A 22,746-nucleotide genomic window follows, 5' to 3' on the forward strand; every position below is an offset into this window, starting at 1 on the left:
GAGGACAACTTAATGAAACACACTAATAATCTTGTCAGTGGAACAAATATTTACTTCCAAATGCATTTAATTTTAACCAAACAAGCAGCAACCTATTAAGACAAATTCCATTTTAAACATGTAAGCAAAACACTAAGTCATAGTTACCTGGGGTAAAGATCCAAATAGAACTGCCCTAGCATTTCTCCTGTGGATTTATCCTTTACTGTATAAAGAGTAACACTACCGTGCCAGACATGAGCACCTTCTATTTGCTCAAATTCAAGCCCCAGCAGCTTCTGGTAAATATTCAGTAAGCCTTCTGTAACAGCCTCAATTGGGAAGTATTCCTTCAGTTTTTCTTGATCTATGGAGTACTTCAGCTCTTCAGTTTTGCTCATATAATAATGAAGATCCCATGCATTGATTCTTCCATCATAATCAAAGTTTCTTTCTTTACATTCCTTTTTCTTCAGATCTAGAATGAATCGTGTTTCTTCCTCAACCAATGGCTTTAGCTTTTTACTCAAATCATCTGAAAGAAAGATTGCCTTGGAGTCAACTTTCATGTTCCTTACTAAAATGTGTATTCCTATGAAATACACTCAACACTTCAAGCACATACTCCAGAACTGGATGTTTTCCATTCATTGACCAACACCAAGGAACATCTGTTTTCTTGTCCTAAGAAGTCTTAGTTGCAGGCATGCTGTAAATGATACAGTATTCCATGTAGGTCTAGGAATGGTGTGAAGGGTTTTGGTAAATTAAGACTTTTTCCAAGACATCATAAATAAAAAGTAACACTAGACACTTACACTTGAATCCTTTAATTTTACCTCATGTAATCTCAGTATTCCTCATACATTTCTTCAGCAACAGCCAGACTACAACTACTATTAGTTAGTGGAAGGAAGTACAACACAGAATTCAATACTTCTAGCTAAAGTCCTCCAAAAAAAACCAAGAGACTCAAGAATTCTTGCCTGTAGGATGGCTGGCTTCCAGACTAGCCCTTGGATATTATGATTCAAAATTTTTCCAATATACTTTTCTTGGACAAGAAGGCATCATAGCCTTCATGAAGCAGACATATTGAATTAAAATATTTAGGCTTACTGAAACATACTGTACTTTTTCTCTTGTAACTATTTCTGGTTTATCAGAAACTATTTTCTTCATTAAGAATTCACATTAATGTTCATTGTTGATACCTAGAGTGTAAAATTTAGGAATTGCCACTCCTGTTTCTAGGAAGGCTGTAAGGCATTAAATGCATTTACATGATTTAAATACTGTTTGCAGCTTGTACTGTGCTAAATTCAGAATATATCACAGGAGAGAATGCTCTTCTTCCTAGACGTAAGATCACCTTATGCACATTTGATTTAAAACATTAATAGATAGGAACAAAGTAGAGCAAAATATACTGTCATGCTTGTAGCTGAGGATATATCAAAAGAACTAAATTAAAAGTGACAATTAATCTAAAGTACATTCTCCCTCTGTGAGAATTACTACGAAGCATGATATTTATGAAAAGTATCTGATCTCAAGCTGTAAAAGTCGATGCTAAATTATGTGTGTCAGCTTCAAAATAAACAAAAAAACCACAGTATTACAAAAATATAATGGATAAAGAAAGTCTAAAATACTTCAAGTACACTTAAAATATCTAACATTTAATAATAAATCAAAAGTATTAGGTAATTTTCAAGTATACTGATAATTATTATTGCCAAATATGGATCTGATCTCATGAAGGAGCATTTCAAGAGAAATGCAACAGAATTATACGTTCAGAAAGAGGGGCATTTGAACCTTTTACTGAAGCATAAACACAAAAATCCACTACCAATAAACATACCTTATTTTTGCATTAATTTATTTAGGTGGGTTATTTGTATGACACATCATACATGTCCTGAGTGGTGTTAGGACACAGTAATAAAGGAACACATACTATTCTGTGGAGCTACATAATTTCAGAAAGTAGAGGTTAACTCCATGTCCAAGAGTCCGCTGACATGAACAAGATGACTCTAAATTAATTCATAAACTACTATGTTTAAAATTTTCAAGATACCTCTGTTTTCAGATCAAATTCCATTTCAGGGATTTTGAATTCCAGATTTAATCCATCACTCCAGAAATAATTTTTTTATTCAGCTCATGGAAATTGCATCATCACATACAGTAATCTTTCATTATACTTAATGCATTTTATTATACTGTATCAGAAGAAGACACCAAGCCTACAGATGCACAAGAAATTGGGAACAAAAAGCTGCAATTCTGATGCAGCCTCTTGAACTGATAAAATTGCTTAAGCTGCACATGTTACTCTGGTTCTAAATTAGGGTAACTGCATTTTGGGGCAGAGAAAGACTTAACCACTTGCTTATACTGGCTTTCACAAAGCAGTTTTTCTCAGAATTTACCTTGTGCTTCCTGATTTGGAACAACTGCATTAGTATACCTTTGCCCTAAAATATATATATGCCAGAACAGAGACATCAGAGTTCCTTTTCCAGCTAAACCTCATGGACACTATGACCTAGTTATGTATTTAAATTCATCTTGGCTGAAGAGACATGTTACTACATTAAATATACAAGTATTACTTATAAATATGAACAAACCTAAGAAGGTTGTTACGTTATCTGTGCTCTTCGCAGTGTTTACTTCCAGGACAAAGTTGGCATGTGTATTATAACCAAGAAGCTCTGCTACTTTTGCCCTTAGTGGGAGCAATTGCTGCAGAATTTTTGTGTTCTCCTAAAAAAGAAAGCAGGCAAATTTGTAAAAGGAAACCAGAAAACACATTTTATCAAAACAATTATCTCAGTAATATCTGTAATCCTATGAAACAGAAAACATTTCAATTAAACACTTAAAGGTTAAAATATAAAATAACCTAAGTTTAGCTAGATTCTTGGAACAGTTTTTTTCTCAGCAATTGACTGCAGGTAGCTCCTTATTATAACTTACCTTTTTAAATTAATCAAAATATACAGCATTTTCTTTTAGGTTGTGAAGAGTTTATTTCCTTTATCAATCACTTACATGTGAAAGATAATAAGGAAATTGCTGAGAGCAGGCTTAATTGCTTGTAAGTGGTGAAGACAGATTGCTAATCTATTGCGCCAAAGTTTGTTTGCAAATTTCCCTCTTTTGCCACTCTGACAACAGCAGTCAGAGAAAGATCTGAAACAGAAAACCCCAAACCTTCACCTAAATGTGTTTAGGAATCCTCGAGAAGCTGAAAATGTAATTGTGTAAATCTCTAGTTCTGGAAAAGTGAGATTTGTCAGGGAAAAAAAAAAATCAAACACTAGATTTGAAGATTGTCACACTGTTTTATCATTAAATCTCTTTATGTGTGTTGACTTGCAAAGTGTTCAGTACCTGGTGCCATTTTATCTTATCTTGTACTCATCACATTTCCAAGCATTTCAAGCACAAAAGCTCAACTCTACTGTTGTTCTCTAATGCATGGCTGGTACAATTGTCTGAATGACATATCCTCTATCCTTTCAATGCTTTTTTTATTGTGTACCTGTCTAGTTGTGCATATATACAGAAGCCACAATCAGACATCCTTTTCTGTGAGGAAAGTGTCAGTAAGCATCTGCAGAACACTGTAGGGAAACTTCACAAAAGATTGAAATCCCACTTGTATTAACAGAACCCCTTGAATATTAAGATACATACAATTACACATACACAGAGGCAGATCATCAATTTCTAAGGTCTCAGGACATCATAACAAATTGGAGCAAGGCACTGTCAAAAATCACACTGATAAGTTTTGATTCCAAAATACTCTACAACGTGCAAAACTCAAATATAACATTTGAATGTTTACCTCCCTTTTTCAACTCTGTCACAGCACTGTAGAACAGTCAATACACAACATACCTCTTTGCATCTCGAGTTAAAGGCAGATTCCATTTTTCTCCTGGTTTCTGAAATGCAGCACTTCTTCATAATAGGAAAATAGTGGGGATATTTTAAAGTAACTTTATATTTGTCTTTCTCAGTCTTCTCTAAACTGTTAATAAAGTCATCAGGAAGGCCATCTATAGAATACAATTTAATAAACAATGTTTACCAAAATTATCTACTCCCCCCTGTTTTTGTGAGACTGCTGCATTTGTTTTGCTGCAGTCCACTTTGACATCAGACATCTCCACAGAAATACACCTCCCTTTTTACAACAATTTGCTAAACTTTTACAAATTCCACCAAGCAAAACAAAATTTGGAAACACCTGAGAGCAAAAGAGAAATACATGTATGACTACCAGATAAAAACTAAATTACATCTATAAATCTCTGTTATTAGAGCACATTTTATGTGATGCCCTTCAGATAATGAATCCCCAAATTCTCTGTCACATGATTTCCCTAGCTTGGTTTAAATTACTGAATTAGTTAAACTTTACTGCAGGACTAAAAAAGTTTTTCCAGTAATTACACAGGGGATTGCTTGATGATAACTGAAAAAAGGTACAGAATAAAGTTATGCTAAAGAAAGTAGGACCAACATGCTAACTTGATGCAAGGCAAACAGCTCAGGAAGCACAAATACATGAAGACATCATGAACACCTGCAAAAGACAACCCGAAATTGGTTCTGGAGAAGGACTAAAAAGGAAACAGAAAAGACTGTGAAACAGTCAGAATTTCACTTGATCTAACCATCACTCATGGGGCAAAAGTCAGTTACTTCAATAAAACTGGAAGGTTGAAAAAACAGAAACAGAAAACATCCTACTCACCAAGTTCTTCCTTAGAAAATACAAGAAATGTGTTTTCCTCATTCAAGTTTTTGTTAAAGTCTATACACAGCTCATTCAATTTTTTCTTCATTGTCTTTATTTCCTGTATCAGGTATAAACTGAACTTAGTGGAAAAACAAACATCAAAGTTGGCAATTTTTATCCTCCACATGAGTAACATTTCATTTTTTTCAGATAGGCTCTCTACTAACCAACAGTAAATACCAGGACTGAGCAAATAACACACTGCAGGTAGCATCATACTTAACAGCCTGTCAGTCTTCCTTTTATGTTTCTTTTGGTCCAGAGCAATATTGTTGCAAAGGGCTGTCACTTGAACATTTTAAACTCAGATTAGAGGGGACTGAACAGATTGAACGCATTCACTAAATAGTTTCATGTGCTAACATTCAATTATTTTCTTTTATTTGAAAAGCTAAATTACAATTTTAAGTGTAAAAATATCCACTAAAATCAATGAGAATGAAGGGAGTAAAAAAACATGTAACCTACTCAAAAACACCGCTTTGGAATTGTACAGAAAGAAGAGGCTGCTCTCACAACACAAGGCCGTTCCAAAACCTTTTTTAAAACCCTGATATTCACATTTCTGAAACATTTTCTAATATATCTCATGGCAAGTTTCTATTTGAACTTGACAGTAACACGTAAACATAGTAGTTCTCAGTAACAGAATGCACACCAAATATAAAACTTGGCAAAGACTACCATTAGCCAATTTTTAACCTAAATATAATACAACTATTGTCTCCCAAGGAATTTCAAAATACCTTTAGAGGCATCAGTAACTCCTAAGCTATGAAAATGCACATCAAACTGTTCTCACTAGCTGAAGGATGTGGATGAAGAATGATTGTTTTCTACAAAGGATTAAGTCTATTCAACAGTCAGAAATAAAGGTCACAATAAAGTCAGAAATATCACTCAGAATTTGAGGATAACTATGTTGGCATCTGCAGAATCCCAGAAGATAAGAGGCTAATGTGTTTGTCTCAAACACCAACAGCAGGATAGCTGTGGCACCAACCAAGGACTGCAGGTAACAACAGCCAAGGACTGTTGGCAGTAACACGCTGCGAGAAAGAACAAGATGTGACTGGACAAGGGGCCATAAGGAGGTAGGACAGCACTTTTCTGGGACAAACGTCCTTGATCTACCTCCTGGAGATAAGCACAACTCAGTACAGCACAAACACAGGAATGAGGTGGAGCAACAGGCCTGGAATGTAGAGAGGGGGAATAAGACCACCAAAGGCCCCCACAGCCCTCTGACCCATTTCTAGAAGAGTCTAAACAACAGACTGTGCATGATGACTAATTTACGCAGAACATGCAAAACTTTTCTCCAGGGCAAGGAAAGCTTGTCTATAAAACAGTATCCCCACCCAAGCCCAGGCGGCACCTCCAGGACTCTGGACACCTAGTCAGCTGGATTGATGCTGGAGGCATGAATGCTGATCTCTCTTTCTCCCTTTCTTCTTTCTCTCTTCCCCTCTTTAATTCATTTATATGTCTTTTCCCTTTCACTCTTTTTATCCAAAAAGATTCACACCCTTTTATCCAAAACCCACTCCCATGTGCTTATACTAGGTCAGGGACTAATGTACCAATTCCCACACCAAGTACATAATTTACTAATAAAAGTTTTTTGCAGACCCTCTGATTTTGTTGTTCGTTTCAACCATAAGCACCTATATGAATCTTGGCTGCTCCCTTCCTCTTAAGGGTGGGATGCCACAGCATCTCAGACGCTGACAATTTTACTTCCTGTTTTCCTGAAGTGACAATTGCTTTCTAAGTCAGTTCTCCCTTAACGAAGAAAAATTCTCAGAGCAGCTTGTTTTCTCCTTTAACCTACTGTGATTTTTTTTTTTCAGGCTAAAGGCTAAAATCTTGGGTAGATTTAACAACATCAGTTAACTGAAACTAGCTGTGTTTTTGCAACAGTTATACATACTTTTGAATAAAAGTGCAGGCTCACTAGTAACATTTTTTGAGAGGTCTCTTCCCCAGAAATCTAATTTAGGCATTCTCTATAATCGTAATATATAACAAAACTTTTTCAGCTAGGCTTCTTTTACTCACAAGGTTATGAGGTGATGCATACCACCTCTATCCACTGTGTACCATAGGTGTCTTATCAGATTAGTTTTAAAACCTTCAAATTGAAGGTTTTTAAAGGATGGATCTGGAAGTAAGAACAGTTGAGAGCAGTAATTCAGCAGGTCCAAAAGCATGAAGTTCAAATATATGCTTAGTATAGCTAACCAACCATAAATTTATCCCTTCAACAGTTTGTAACCTTTGCTTTATAAACAAATAGTCCATATTTACTTTCTGCACTTCTTTAGGAAGATGGAGTCCATTTCTTCTCCCCACTTGAACAGATTTCTCTAGATATCGCTTTGTTTCAGGCTTTACATTTTCAAGATCACAGGTTTGCTGAAATGACAGTATAGAATAATTGAATTTATAACACATTGTAAGAAACATACCAAGCATTAGAAGGGTTTGAACAGAGCTGTTCTTTAGAACACTGTCATATTAAAAAAGGAAACATCCTGGATTTTAGTGTGAAGAACTTCCCAAAAACAGGTACCTTACACAATAGTATTCTTACATTCATGTAGAATGTTTTAAAAATCATTTTCTTTTACCAAGTGTCTCAGCACATTTACACGCTGTCATAATGGCAAGCCCTTTCAGTTTACAGTACAGTGCACTTAAGCTTCTTCTGTAGAGATATATTTCTTTTACATAGTTGAAGAAAATCAGTGCTATAAGGTAACACTATACCGTAAAAGTCAGAGGAATTGAAAAAAACACCCCAAAAGATTAGAAGTGTCACTTAAGATTATCAGATGGCATGAAATTTGGGCATATATGTCTTCTTCAGAACCAAGCTACCAGTGACAACAAATAAAACAGGATCACAGAGTATTTTGAGTTGGAAGGCACCCACAGGGACCATCATCTTGAACATACTACACACATGAAGCTTTGGAACTTTCCAGAACTTTTAGAATCATCATAGTTGATGATTTTATATACCATTTCATACTTTTTTTGGAAGACAGAGTAAGAAACAAAACCTACTTAGAATTCCATGAACAAAACCTGCAGCAGCTGTTTACATCAGGCTGTTTCCTGAGGGCCCGTGGGTGGAGAAGACTGGCAACATTCTTAAGCATGCCTCTACTAGTCAGCATGTGCAGATGTTAGGAGTAACAAAATTTAAAATGATAGTTTCACTACCAAATTCACCTTTATTCCAAGTTTCAGACCTCAAAATACAGGTTTTTCAAAGAATAAGATCTGGAGCATATTCAACAACCTAATTTTATGCAGAATTTTTTTCCCCCTAATGGGGAAAAGGAAGTGACTCCATTATTCTAGTATTTTCTTAAATTAAATATAAAAACCTCAATTATTTTCCTTCATCAACAGCTCTTAAATTAAGCATAATTTAGAAAGAGTACTATTGTTAAGTTAGAAAAGTTAAAGAGCTAAAGCATTCAGCATGTCACTGAGGTCAAGCAAATTTGCTCATCTCTTAGCGGACTGTGTTATAAGTAACATGAAGTGTGAGGGATCTCATCCTCCTCACTCCATTTTAATCTGGCCCCATGCAGGATCATGAAACTGAATTCATCTACTTGAATTATTAAATCTCCAGTGAGGCCATGAAAAACCTGATTTAATCCAACTGTTTACCACTTCATTTGAACTGACAAAATAATTTCAGCAGAAATCTGAATTCTGTTTGTGGGAAGTTCTTTCTTCATGTTCCTGGAGCCCAACTTTTTAACTGAGGGTTTCTAAGAGGAGAAGGCATTAGAAATTTAGCAAAAATTAATAAGAACTTAATGATATGGAAATAGCAATATTTGACCAGTCTGGGACTACTGGAAATTTCACATTTGTTCTAGAGCAGAACTCTTACTACTTTACAGTTATTATGAAGTTGATATATGCTCAGAGGTTGCATCTCTGCAAACTAATACTAAAATATGCTTGCATGCTGCAGTTAAGAAAAATCTCTAAAAAAATTAAATGGAGACTTAAGCAAAAATTCTAACTGTTACAAAGGTCAAAGATTGCTGCAAGGGAAAATGAAGTAGGAAAACACCAAAGGAAAAAAAAAAAAATTTAAAGAAATAATAGTAGTGAATAACGGCAATCAATTTTCACTACCTACTGTCAGATACTCCTGTAAATTAAAAATAGATACAGAGATATGTTAGATTAGTCCTCAGTGTATCTGTGTATTCTATAGTGGAAGGTGGGGAAAATGACAGTAGGTAATATATACAAATCAAGCCATTTAATTACTAGCAATAGAGCAGGGGAAAAAGAAAAAAAATCAACATAAAGTACATGGGGGAAAATACCAACACAAGGCACTATCTGCCCAACACACAACACAACGTACTCAAAATGGGGCTATTACATACTTCCACAAACATGTAACAAGAATACCCAGCTACAGGAGAACACTTGAAAATTTCCCTGGAAAACACAGCAAAAGAAGACAATGGTAATGGAAGGCACTTTAGTAAGGTTCTGCAAGCATTATTTTAATTCCCAGTCAAGCCTGCAAAAAGCACAAATGATGACTCCAGGAAACAGGGCTCAAATACCTTATGAGAATTACAAGAAGATTAAAAATCAGTGGGGTTGAGAGGAAAAATTCACAGCTAAAGCACAGAAAAATATATATTTTTTGGTTATCACATTAGATAGCTTCCTTGCATTACCCTTATATTGCACTTTTTAGAAAATTATTACTAAATGTCACTAGACATATTTGAACAAAACCAAATATTCTTTCTATTTGTGCTACAAAATAAACAGTACAAATGAAGACTAGGAGATACATATAGGTGCTCAATTACAAGAGAAGCTAAACAGGAACACAAAAGGGATAGAAACTAGTTCAACAGTAAATGCATCTTTTAACTTAGTTTTATTTTGAGGCTGAAGAAGAGGATACACTGTAGTTGCCTATAACCAGCAGGTCAAAAGCGGTAATTTCGGAGGTCAAACCCATTCATATGTTCTCATTAATCTTCATAGCTTAAAACAACTTTTAAACTTAAAATTCTCAACTTTTTCAATAAAGGATAACTTTGGACACAAATTCAAAAGCAGTATAAGCCAAAATAAGTAGAGTGCTATATTGCCTCTTTTCTTCGTTCCCTCTTGCAACAAAGTCAGGTAGCTCAGCCAGTAGAAACCAAAAAACTCTTTTCCTAATAGCTTTCCTTCTGTTAGTTTAGCTTCCCTGTACCAGTTCATTGGAAGACTAGACAAAAGTCAAAGCTATTGCAATGGAGAGAGAAGGATACAGAGATCTAGATATGAGAGGCAAAGAGTACGAACAGCATGACACACTGTTCTGTGTTGTACAGCCGTGTCCCACTGGAAAGATTTGAGTGGCATAGACATAGAAGAAACACAAAGTCATCTTAAAAAGCATTGTGTATACCAATTAATTTTAGATACATGTAGATGCATTTCACAAGTTATGCTGACATAATGTTATTTACCTGTAAATAAACAATCTTCTGAAACACATCTTCTCTCATGCTCATCTCCACATCAAAATTTGACAGTTTTTTGTCAGCTTCTGTACTTGCTAAGCGTATCTCTTTGTCAGGGGAGACATGCTGGGGAAAATCCAACATGCTTCTTTCCACTGTTTACATAAAAGGCAATGAATACAGAAGGATAGACACGCTTTAAGGATAAAGAACTTCCCTCTTCTGATATTTATAGAAGACATAAGAAGAAAGTATTCAAAGCAACCTGACACATACAGCAAATGAAGCAATTACAGGTAATGTAAAACTGAATAAGTGAAAGGACAAAACCACACACCATTGTAACAAACATTTTACAGAAGATTTCTAAACCCCAAGCCTAATTATCTCATCATCTTCTACAAAATCAGCTGATAAGTATATAAATACATTAGAAATGGTTCATCTTCCAAAAGTCATGTAAGTGAAGACTGACGTTTTGTAGCTGGCACAGATGCTTCCATGTTAGCATTTAAAGTCAGAAGCTCTGAATCTTTCAAACATGCCCATCTGTCCTTAAGTTATTTTTACATTGTTATGAGCACAGTGTCAAATCCCCATGTACTGTACTCTTCTGTATTTAAGGAGAAACAACATGGCAAAGAGAGAAGCTGCTGTCCACGCATTCTGAACTTCTAAGAGATTGGAAGCTGAGTAATATTAATTTTTTAGAATATACTTTTGAGATTAAGTAAATCCTTGCCTATTAAAGGTATATGACATTTTACAATGACATTTAATAGAAATCCTAAAATAGAAATGAATTTGCTTAATTAAAAATCAAATTATAATGTCTCTACCATCCACCTTTCCAAAAGCAGATCTTAGAGTAACAACATATTAGCCTGATTTAAAGCTTTGTAATTTTAAGTGATGTGCAGTCATTTTATCAAGCTCCGAGACAGTTTCAGAAATGCAAACATGGGCATGTGGTTCTTCTTTAAGCCCATAGGAAACTTTCCCCTTCACCTCCTGACCTTCTGCCAAGATGTTTCAAAATGATAAAGTGAGTTTTGGCAGCTTCCAAGTGAAATTTAAGGTCTGTTGTCATCTCTGTCTTTTTGGATAATAAGTTCCAGTTACCGGGGTAGGTCTTTTATGTGAAAAGGATACACAGGCCTTAAATTCCAAGGTCCTAATGGTAGTCTTGCTGTGGTAATGCATCCCTGTGCCATGGGCTGTTTCACAGCAGGTCATAATAATTTCACAGCTTTGAAGATCAGCGTTAAAAGCTTAAATGTGACCCACTACTGCATAGGATGTAGTGAAAAAAGTACATCTTTCATGAAGTCTTTGTGGCTATGCTGAGAAGCTGATGGCCACTATTTTCTGAGTCAAACATAGATTTTCATTCTAGTTTAATATAAGGAAGAGAGTTCTGTGCCTTGGTGAAAATATGGTATATTGGAACATCAGTAGAATTAAAACTGAATCTGGCAGCAAGCTTTTTGAATGAAGATTACTGTCTTTCTGAGTATGGCAGCATAAATTCCAGCCAATTCACTGGATGAGCCTAAACTGCAATTTCAAGTAATGTGAAATCCACACTAATATTACAGTACAATCATTTGAGCTGCAAGCTGCTCTTTTCTGCTAGGCAAAGATTTTGCTCCAAGCCAAGGTGGCTGTTTCTAGCACATCTGTGGCTACAGTAGATTTTTTTAAAGCATGTAAAAGAACTTGACATCTGTTACACTCACTGTTTTATAAGCAATGCAGCCACCATCTGAAAGGTTTTTCTAAACAAAGATGCCCAATATACAGTTTGTATTTTACCCATCTCCTCTGACAATTATTAACAAATTAACTGAATTACCTGTGTTTGACCATTAAACCCCACCCACATATTGGTATGGCAGGACAATTCATTCAGAACAATCTAGATGTGACTGCATGACCAACCTCTCCCTGGATTCTTCAAGGCCTCAGAGGCCACAGTTTAAAAGTGAGCAAGTAAAAAAGTCTTCTTTCAATAACACATTCAAAAATTCCTCATTCTCAACCATCACATTTTCTCCACTACCAGTTTATCAACCTTTCCATTACTCCATTCAACTTGCTTGTGTCAGATTCCGCAGTGTCCGAAAAAAATACTGCTTACCACGTTTAATGCTCTACACATACCACAGACGCTGCAGTCTACAATCCTGCAGTGTCCCCTGCCAGCTGCACACAGTTGGAAATGTACCTGGGTGAAGGATCACATGCAAAACTGAAACAGGTGACTAATGCAGTTCTCTGAGAGGACCTGAAAGATTATTAGAACTCTTGAGAGGCCTCTACACATTCGACACCTGAACAGCAGGGATCAAAATTGTAAGCAACTACTACCTTTTCTCAATGTTTCCTTACGTGCAAATGGAATGGTTTATGCAAAGAATTACAGAGAACACACACTAACCTGCATATTCCACTTCTATATCTGCCAAAGGCCGTATGGTATTTTCATGTGTTACTTCTTCAGTTTCAAGCATCCCGACACTGTCATATACATGCTTTGTTTTCCTGATTAGTTCTTCTGTTCTTGTTCTAATTTCCTCTGGTGACAGGTCCCATCTCAAAAGGTTTCGTCCTGATGCTATGTATGAAGAAGCCTTGAGCTGGCTCGTAATTTCTGCTCCTAATGTCATTCTCAACACAAGCTGTGGCCCAATGGACCTGAAAGTACAAAAATGATCTCTGCATAACAAGATTCCAGTTCAAGAGACAGTTTATAGTAAACATCAAAAATCCAGCATCAGAAATATTTTTAGAAGGAAGAACAAAGTGCTTTTTAGAGCTGTTATCTTTATCAATTAAATCTAATTTAAAAAAAAAAAATCTGCCTTCTACCTTTTCCATTTACAGTATGAATAAGAGCAAATAGGGCCAGAAACTTTTGTATTGACAAAACCATGCAAATTAAATTACGACTCAACCCTCTAAGGAAAACAGCATTGCACTTACTGGAACTCTACAGAAGTAGACAGTATTAACATTTTTGAAGCGAGGAATAAAACCCACATCATGATTTGCAGATGACAAAGAAAAGAACTGCAAACTTGCACAAAATAAGACATATAAAAAATACCACTTGATCATATTCATTATAGCAAATAATTTTATATTTCTACAGGATAATCAGCATGGGAGGAAACCTTCTAGTTGTTACTCACTTGCAAATTTATTCCTTTAATTGTTGTAGATTTTAAATAGATAGTTTCACTCTTTTACCAGAAGAGGTATGTTCCTTTACTATGATTTATGTATTAATAATCTATCAACTGTAGTTCTAACCAACTGTATTTCAGCTTCTTTCAGCTAGCAAAAAAGCTTACATTCACACTGATCTTAGCGTGCTGAGCAATCAATGGTTGCCTTTTCCTAATTTTCTTGGCAGCATTCAGAAAAAAAGTGGCTTGGAGAAATGAGTACAAATATATTAAGACTGAAACTGGCTTCAGAAATACGGGCTTCTACCTTTCCACCCTGACAAACCAACATTCAACTTGATTGTATGAAGGAGAAGAATACAGAATCAGGCAATTGACTGAAGTGGGACTAATAGAAACCTACACAGCCAACAAGATGTCCACCCAGTGACTATATTAATAGCTCAGTTACATATGAAGTCCTTGCTTGAGGAAAATAGTAACTTGATGGTAATTAAAAGACAGCTTGCATTTAAGTAGTAAAACTTGCTGCAGGGTTTACTACCATAGGAGGAACCCTGGCTGCCAGGGACTTCCTATCTGTCTTCCTATTTCAGCCACATAATTACAAAAAAAAATTATAAATTTAAAAAAGCACATGTTGTTATGGTAATAATGACAACTTAAAATTTTCAACCATAACTAAAGAAATACATAGAGATCTTGCTAATAAAGGATGTTTACTTAACGCTACTTTACATTAAGTAACATTTTCCCTTAACACTAGCCACTGTACCTGTATTGATTTTATTGTAAAACCTGTCTGGTATGTGTAAGTGCACAGAGAGGTTTTGGCATACAATGCAGGGCATGGAGAATGCATAAAGGACAGGCAGTTTTAGCCTGAAGGAATAACAAAGCAGAAGAGTGAAATGTCAACAAACTGAGAAGGGCTGCATGCATGGCTTCTGTTTCAAGAAAGGCAAGACTTTTTGTCAAAAGTCTTCCAATTCTATAATATAATTTCTCTAGAAATAGCCTAACCAAAATTACTTGATGCAAGACAAAACCAAGAGACAACATTTCTATCTACCCTTTATGTTGAAACTTTATTTTCCTTGTTACCACAGATTCATCAAATCTTCCCATTCCAGCGTAGGCAAGTTGTTTACTTTTCTCTTTAGTAGCATACAGACACATCAATCTCCAGAATATCGATAATTTCACTTTGAAAAGGAAGTGTGAATAAAAAACATTTGTTCCACCTCTGGTCTCTTTCTCTGATACCAACTGAGTTCTGGCACCAATGCTTTAGTAACTTCTCCACTGGACTACTGAAATTTTGAATTCCAAATAGAAATTTAGGATAAATGAAGCTGCTCTCATGACAGCAAAAGCTTAAATATTAACATTTTCAGAATGCATCAGTTTCTCATCCCCAAAATCTACTGAACTCCACCCTGAATCTACAAATCCATTAAAGAACAGTACTTCAGTAAGTCATGAACAGATTCTTGGTGGACTGCCCTGTGTCTAGCTTTGCACACACTGCTAGTACAGGTCTGATACAACAACCTCTTGGGAGCTAAAGGGGAAGCTCTCCAGAAATTTGTTCAAGGTTCTGAACTCTACCCCACACCACCCACACCCCAGAACATCAGAAAGACTACACAACGTTTCAAATTAAAGTCAAAATAAAAGTAAAGGGGAGTCAAAAGAAAACAACAGCCTGAACAACATAAAAGTATGCTAAAGTGAAGGATACAAAGTAGCTACTCTTTTTTAAAGGGAACCTATAGCTTTTGGTCATTCAGTATCTTCACCTAGAAATGTAGACAATACAGCCCTACCACCGACCAACTACATATCATCCAAAACAAACACTGAAACAGTCACAGCAGCAACATATTACATCAATTTCAGACTGTCCAACAAGATCTATTAATAATTAAAGTTGGACTGAGTTCATGAATTGGGATGTAGGGTCTCAGATTACTGCAGAACACTACTTTTAAATACTAAAAAAAGATGCCATCTGATTTTCTTAGTATATTGGCTAGTTTAATTAAGATATATACCTATGAATTTGAGAGCTGTATAAATTATTGCCATAAATGCCAACAAGTTGCTGTCTACCTGTTAGAAACAGGAAAACAGAACTCCCCAGTTTTGAAATGCTGATACCTTGGTTGCTTCTGCTGATAGGAAGATGCACTCATTTATGTAGATTAAAAAAAGCAGTACATATTAGAAAGTTTTTCCAACTGACCAAATGAGATGGTGGGCCTTCAAAAACTGTAACATAACATTTAATGTAAAATCAGTTGCTACACATAATTCTTCATATAATCATTTACAGACGTGTACTGCTACCTTCCTACCAGTCACTCAGACTGTACTAAGAACCAAATTAACTGACATCAGCTTAATAAAAAACTGTGCAAGTAAATATATTTGCACAGGTGAAATCCTGGCCATTTCTTTCATGGCCTAATGTTTTGAATTATTCATCTACATAAAACTATAAATAAATATATTCCCGAAACTCCATGTATCAGACTGCAATAAAAATGGTAATTCAGTAACTTTGTTCAAAAAGAAAACAAAGAAACAACACCAAGGTCAAATATTATAAACAGACCACAAAGAAACAAGAAAGAAGCATGTAGCTAAAATAGCATGAAGTTCAAAAATACTCTGCAGTTACATTTGTCACGCTATTAGAGAGAAAATTTTAAATTGCATCACCGAGGGAAGCTTTAACTTCCCAGATATATAACTGGAATATAAGTTCTATTAATAATGCTAGGAACCAAAAGAACAGCAAAGAGTTTTCTTCAAACACTGAACTAAGCAGGCACAATTATATTTTAGGCTTGCTTTTGGTAAACAGCAGCAACATTACAGAACAGCCAACTACTGCTTGGACTGAGCAATCAGAATTTGATTCTGTTTGAAGCAGGATGTTGCTAATGCCTAAACTGTTTCAGCTATCACTCTCAGTTTTCTCTGGTGCAGTGTAGAACACTAGAGGGATCTAAACAAGCCTGGGTTAAGTATAAGGTTCGTCCAGCAACAGTATTGCCTTAAAACACTTCTGTCAGTGTTCCTCCATCGGTTGCTCCTTTCTGCCCTGTACCCCACTCCACCAATGGCATCAGCACAACTGTTGCTAGGGTCATACTTAGAAAAGATGCAGGACAGCATACAGGTGAAAAATAAAGTGGACCAAAAACATCCAGGGGGGACAGCTTTTTACCAACAGACCAGTTCCATCACCCATCTGATAAGTGACTTCAAAACAGCTGTGTTGGCCTAAACAAAGGATAAAGAGTGTCAATAGCAACATAAACTTGCACTACTGCTAGAAACACATATGAAATGCATGAATTTAGTCTAGCAAAAAGAGTCTCAAGATGATTTCTGTCATTAAACATATCATTTAAATGCCCTAAAGTAAAAAGAGCTATTGATGCTAAGAGGCAATACAGGCCTAAGAACAAATCAGAATAAATTGGTCAGGAATACATGAAAGCTAGAATTGCAACAGACATTTGCAAGCATCAGGGCAGTGAGATTCTGAAAGAGAAGCCCAATAAGTCCTAGCAAGTGAAAACACCCTATTTATAACATGGTGCTTGACCAGCTTATAAAAGGTATTAAGTTACTTGGTTACCTAAGGTAGCATGGGACTAGATTTGATCACCCCAAATGCCCTTCCAGTCCCTGTGTTTCTGTGAGATCCTTCAAAATTAACATACCTTTACTTATATTGCATTTTTACAATAAATATCTAACTGGCCTCTGTTGGCAACTTGCACTGGCCTTTTTCTGGGGTGAGTCCTATGGCACCTAATAATGTCAGTGGAATGACATACAGGGCAGACTGAAATATTTTATGCATTTTTGCAGTGCTTTGTCCATTTAGGAGAACATCAGAAGGAAAGGCACACAAGGTTTCATTTGGACTTTCAGCTATAACAGAGATTATTAGACACACAGCTGTTTTCACAAACTATGGTATTAATCTGCCAATCCCAAAAGCAGTAAGAATGGTCTTTTCTACCAAAGCAGTGTAAGTTGATAACACTTCAAAGCTTAGTAGCTACTTCTAAAAGAAGATTTTAAAGAATAAAGCAAAGCTTCTAAGTTGCAGATTGCAATAATTGCAGAATGCCAAGTAATTTCTTTTACCAGCAAATCTACAATTTGATTACTTGCTGCTTCTGGAAAATATAAATTTGATTCGATTTTAGAAGAGGGAAGAACCTTTATAATACTCTATTACACCAATACAGTGGCCAACATAACTGCTGCAAAGACAAACAGTGCAACTGAACTTACAGACTTGATTTCTAACTTGTGCAGTATCTTAAACATATTAAACATTTGTGTAAATCTGGTTTTGCTTAGAAACATTTTCTGTGACTGAAATATGTGCCAAGCAGTCTTTTGTTGGCATGTTCCATTAACACTATTAAAATAAAACAAGAAAGCCACAATCTGTGAAGAAGCAGCAGGGAGGCATAGCACCAGCTTTAGAAAATACAGACAAAAACCTGCAAGCTTGTCCACAACACATTCCTGCTACTGACAGGCACTATATAATACAGTCAAGATTTAAGCCTGCTGTCTCATTTAAGTCTGATTACAACTTGATAGTTGTAATTCCATCCAAAACTCTTTAATGGCACTTTCAGTTTTCAAATTAAACTTCACCTAAACAGTATTAGTCACAACAACAAGTACAATTTCACAGAGTAGAATAAATGAACTAATATATTTCTGGGAAAAATATATACAGACCAATTTATTGTACTTGCAAACAGATTTGACAGTTGTAGCCACACAAAAATCAGGGTATATTGGATTCATGCAGGATGGAAAACTCTATTCTCTCCTGACAAAAGACCTGAGATAACAGCTTCAGAAATGAAGTGAGAGCCAAGATTTTAAAAAGAAAGACAGAGGGGTCTGTGTGTGGGGGTGTGTGTGTACAGATTCAGATAATTTAGTTATTGAGTTTTTAAACACTGTCATTCAAATAAATACAATTAAGTTTTTCTTGCTGGGCTTTATGTATACCTTCAGAGAACATTCTTATGGATATAAGTATGAGCAGATTTGCAAATCACGCTAATGCCATCAACAACTCTTTCAATCAGTAACATACAGTATTAAAAATGCTAGAGTTTAAATTCAAGAGCAACATTTTGGTCTATTTTTTGAAACAGCATATCTTAGCTAAACAACACTTCCTGGTCTTCCAGGATGCAGGAGAAGCAGTGCTGCATGCTGGAAAGCAGCACTGTGTATGTGAAGACCATACTCACTGGTTACCTGCAATCAATATCTACAGGGGCTCAATGTTTTGACTCCATCTAGCGGCCTCACCAAAATGAAAAACAAAACAAAAAACTAGACACACCCTATTAAGGCAATATAAAACCGGACAGCATTTAAATGATATGCTTAATGACAAAACGGACAGGACAAGCTATTTGGTACCCGAGTAATATGCCATACATCAGCAGTTCCCTGGAAGTCAGACGCAAGTGCTACCAAACGTGCAAATGACAGCAGACAGGCATTGTTTAAGCAAAGTTTTTAACAGTCAAGCCTCACATGAAATGGAGTTTTTTAAAACATTAAAGCAAATATAAAAAGGATTTCAAAACCAAATCACAATGAGTATTCAGCACCATCTAATTAAATGTACATTACAGTTGGTCTGTTTCACAGGATAAGCTTTAAGAAGAATATAATGGGCTAAAATATTTGTATTATTTAGAAATCCTTAGTTTTTGCTTGAATTTTAAATATACTTTCGTACAGCTTTCAGTTTTGACTCACAACTTCAGACAAGAAGTAACTGTGTATCTTATAGTAAAGCAAGGACAATATCAACCGAAAGAGAACTGAGTAGCACAAGATAAAAGCAAGAATGGAAAAAAAATCCAAGACAGAACCACCAGAGTTAAATGGATCAAAGATAATCACAGGGCAATATTATTTCAGCTGAGCCAAAGGAATGAAACTATAACCCTTCAATACAAATCATAACTTTTTCCTGCCAGACAAACACATCTGAAGTCCTTTTTCCATTTCACTTCTCAGTCCTCTCATCTGTTTGGCTCTTAACAGTATATGGAACATGCCTTGAATTCCTGGGCCATTTTCCTTGGAAAAGTATTTGGCTCTGTGCCATAACTGTGTTTGGCACAGGCATATCTTACTGTAGCAAAAGGATAGCATATTTAGTACTTCCCAATTTAAAGCTCCATAACTGCCATTAGAAACTGATTTTTTAAGCTGCATTTGAAGAAATAGAAAATCTAGCAGATTTTGACATTAAACCTTAATTTTGTCACTACACCTTTCAGAAAAGAAAATTTATTGAAACTTAGTTTACTGTACTGTCCACATTAACTATACTTTTAGCTCTTCCAATTTAAATGAGCAAGTAAAAAAAAACCTACGAGTCATGCAAACATTTAAAAATATTTATTGATACATTCATTACCCTCAGTGCTCATGACCTTACTATCTGACAACAAATGTTTAATGGTTTTCCAATAGAATTAATATCAGAAAACTAACTGAAAAGGTGCTCCGTGGCAGCTAACAAAAAGCCCAGACCTTAAGTATGAACCCAAACCAGTGTGCTCAAACATGATACAACTTAGCTATTGCTTCTCCCCTTCCCCCCAGTTCCCTCCAACAGTCTTTAAACAAAAGGAATTTGGAAACTGGTCTGATTAACTTTCATATAAGGAGGTGATTTTCACACAGTAGTCTGCAATGGAACACACAGAAATGCTGGGGTATGGCTTCTGTGGAGTGTCTGATCTCTAAAATTATGGTATCCACAGTTCTAGGGGAAAAAACCAGCACAAAACCAACCAACCAACCAACCAACCAACCAAAACCACAACATACCCAAAAACCCCAAATCACAAATTACTAGTACTACTAATTTAGGTTTCACAGCATTCTGTGAACTGTATCCATTGTGTGTCACAGCAAAACTCCATCACAGTAACTTGCTTGCAGGATTTTAGGAAATGCTTATCAACACTTGCATGCAGACAGTAATTGTACTATACAGAGTCAGAGGCACAAGGCATTCATTGAGGTTGTCTTATTGTTTTGTTCTATTGTCAAGTGAACTCTGGAAACACAGTGGGAAAAAAAATTATTTTTAAGGTCCTACAGCTCTCTCAGGTGCTGCTGCATAAGCATATATCATATTTCCAACACGCCAGCAATAAACAGCAGGTGAAGCGCAGGCTGTTTAGTGCAAACAACACACTCCCAGGATAGCTCAGTACTTGAATGCAATTGGCCAATGCATGAGAAACAACTTGTTGACTCTATCTGAAAAAGAACTGGTACTGCAGGACAAAGAAAAATACTGGGAGTTCGCAAACTTTCTCAGATTTACACCCAGTGCTAATCAGTTCAGCCTCTTCCATGGACATATGCTTTGATTTCTTGCTAATCTTGTCTCATACAGTCAAAGCAACGAGAAATGTTGTCTTGCCATCACTAGTTAATTGCAAAACTCGGTGTCTTCATAGCAGATGATGACCTATTCTACCTTACTCACTTGCTTACCGTTTAAATCAGTGTTCTTCTTGGGAAGACAGTGCATTATGAACATAACCATGTTCATTTCAGTGCTTGCAAAATCTCAAACAGCCTGCTCAACACCACAGATTAGAAAAGGAAATGAAGACTGCTTTCCTCTCTGGCTTTTGAGTGAAAAGTGATTTAGTCACACTGTGCTTCGCACACTGGTTACAGGTTATGTGAAATACTGTTCCACCACAATTAATACAGCAAAGAACTTTGCTTATTTAACATTCCACTGTAGAAATAAAAAGTGTATGTTAAAGATAGAACTTCTCTTAGAGATGGTATGAAAAACACGTGCCTAGCAATGCTTTGCGCAGAAATAAGTGTAATTACCACCACCCTCCCCTAACCTTCCCTAATCTAAACACAGATTAACATTTACTGAAAAAGTGTCCTCTACAGACAAAAATTCAGACTCACAAATCTACAGTTCAGTTAATATTTTATTTCCACAGACTATTGACCAGAAGATCCTAAAGAAACCATGCCTATGAGATGAGAAGGTAGATCCTCTTGCAGGTAAATGGTTTTTAAAACTAGGCTGTTAAAAATGGCTGCTTATTTTTCTGAATGAAGCTATGCAACTTGTGGAATCCTGCAGGGCTCCACATTCTTTCATGTCTTTATACATCATCTACAAAAAGCTGGGATTAATGAAGTGACAAAATTTACTTATGATTATTTACTCGTGATAATGCAGTGTACTAAAGGCAGCCACAAAAAGATGAAAAAGGATGTCACAACACAGGAAAGTTTAAAACCACTAGCAAAGTGAATTTCAGTCTTAATAAATGACACACACTTCTGACTTTACATACACAGGACGAGCCGTGAGACATTTAATCCTTCTGGAGACAAAACAGTTCAACAGAAACATCAACAAAGAAGCAACTGCAAAGAAGGAAATAACAGGATTTAGTAGAGTTGGAATAGAACAAAACACAGAGATTCATAATACCGCATGTATGAAGCACATGCATGCTACATGGATTTCTGATCCTCCCAACATTTGAACTCTGTCGTCTTCTCCCACTTGCCAAAACCTTTTTGTGTTCTACCAAGTCATGATGACTTAGAAACAATGATGACTTAGAAACAGCCAGCTGCATCAAGCAATGGACTCCATTCAAAGTACAAATACCAACTAGACTGGGATTATTTGGAGTGGACAAAAAAAAAAAAAAGCCCAGAAAAAAGCACAGGCAAGGAAGTACTTCAGAGATCTAAATGATCACGAAAAGGATGGAGAGAACAAACAAGGATCAATTTTTAACCTGTAACTTTCAACATAAAAAGCAAGAGAGTTTTAGGAGACAGTTTCAATATAAAAAGGTATCACTGGGCAGATTTTTATACAAGATGATATGAAAAAAATGGTTTTGTGTTAGTAAGTCCTAATTCCTAGACTGTTCTGAAAAGATAGTACTGAATGTACATATTATCTTACATAACTTCTGAGGTACCTCATCCCGACTCCTGCTGAACAGAGGTTAGACTTTTGAACTAACCCAAACTATTTTTAAAAAATCTTTCTAAGCCAGGCATTTCCTACTTTATAGCGAGAACGACAGAATATGTATGTCCTCAAAATACATTAACTGCACTGCTTAGT

General features: G+C 35.9%; 1 protein-coding gene across 2 annotated transcripts in view; it reads right to left on the reverse strand.

Moving 5' to 3' along the window:
- The window catches only part of NLN (neurolysin), a 44,772-nt gene that overhangs the window by 19,438 nt on the left and 2,588 nt on the right, over nt 1–22,746 (reverse strand). The window contains exons 1-8 of one of the 2 annotated variants that reach the window (XM_048290584.1): nt 21,953–22,281; nt 12,767–13,023; nt 10,333–10,481; nt 7,118–7,225; nt 4,763–4,865; nt 3,901–4,061; nt 2,622–2,757; nt 148–514 (exon numbers count right to left, since the gene is read on the reverse strand). In XM_048290584.1, the coding sequence (XP_048146541.1) occupies nt 148–514; nt 2,622–2,757; nt 3,901–4,061; nt 4,763–4,865; nt 7,118–7,225; nt 10,333–10,481; nt 12,767–13,023; nt 21,953–22,011 (1,340 nt within the window). In that variant the 5' untranslated portion in view covers nt 22,012–22,281. Of the gene's footprint in view, nt 1–147; nt 515–2,621; nt 2,758–3,900; nt 4,062–4,762; nt 4,866–7,117; nt 7,226–10,332; nt 10,482–12,766; nt 13,024–21,952; nt 22,282–22,746 lie in introns of those variants that run through there. The other variant, XM_048290585.1, reaches the window with a different exon arrangement.

The sequence above is a fragment of the Corvus hawaiiensis genome, chromosome Z (genome assembly GCF_020740725.1).
Source record: "Corvus hawaiiensis isolate bCorHaw1 chromosome Z, bCorHaw1.pri.cur, whole genome shotgun sequence".
Classification (NCBI taxonomy): domain Eukaryota; kingdom Metazoa; phylum Chordata; class Aves; order Passeriformes; family Corvidae; genus Corvus; species Corvus hawaiiensis.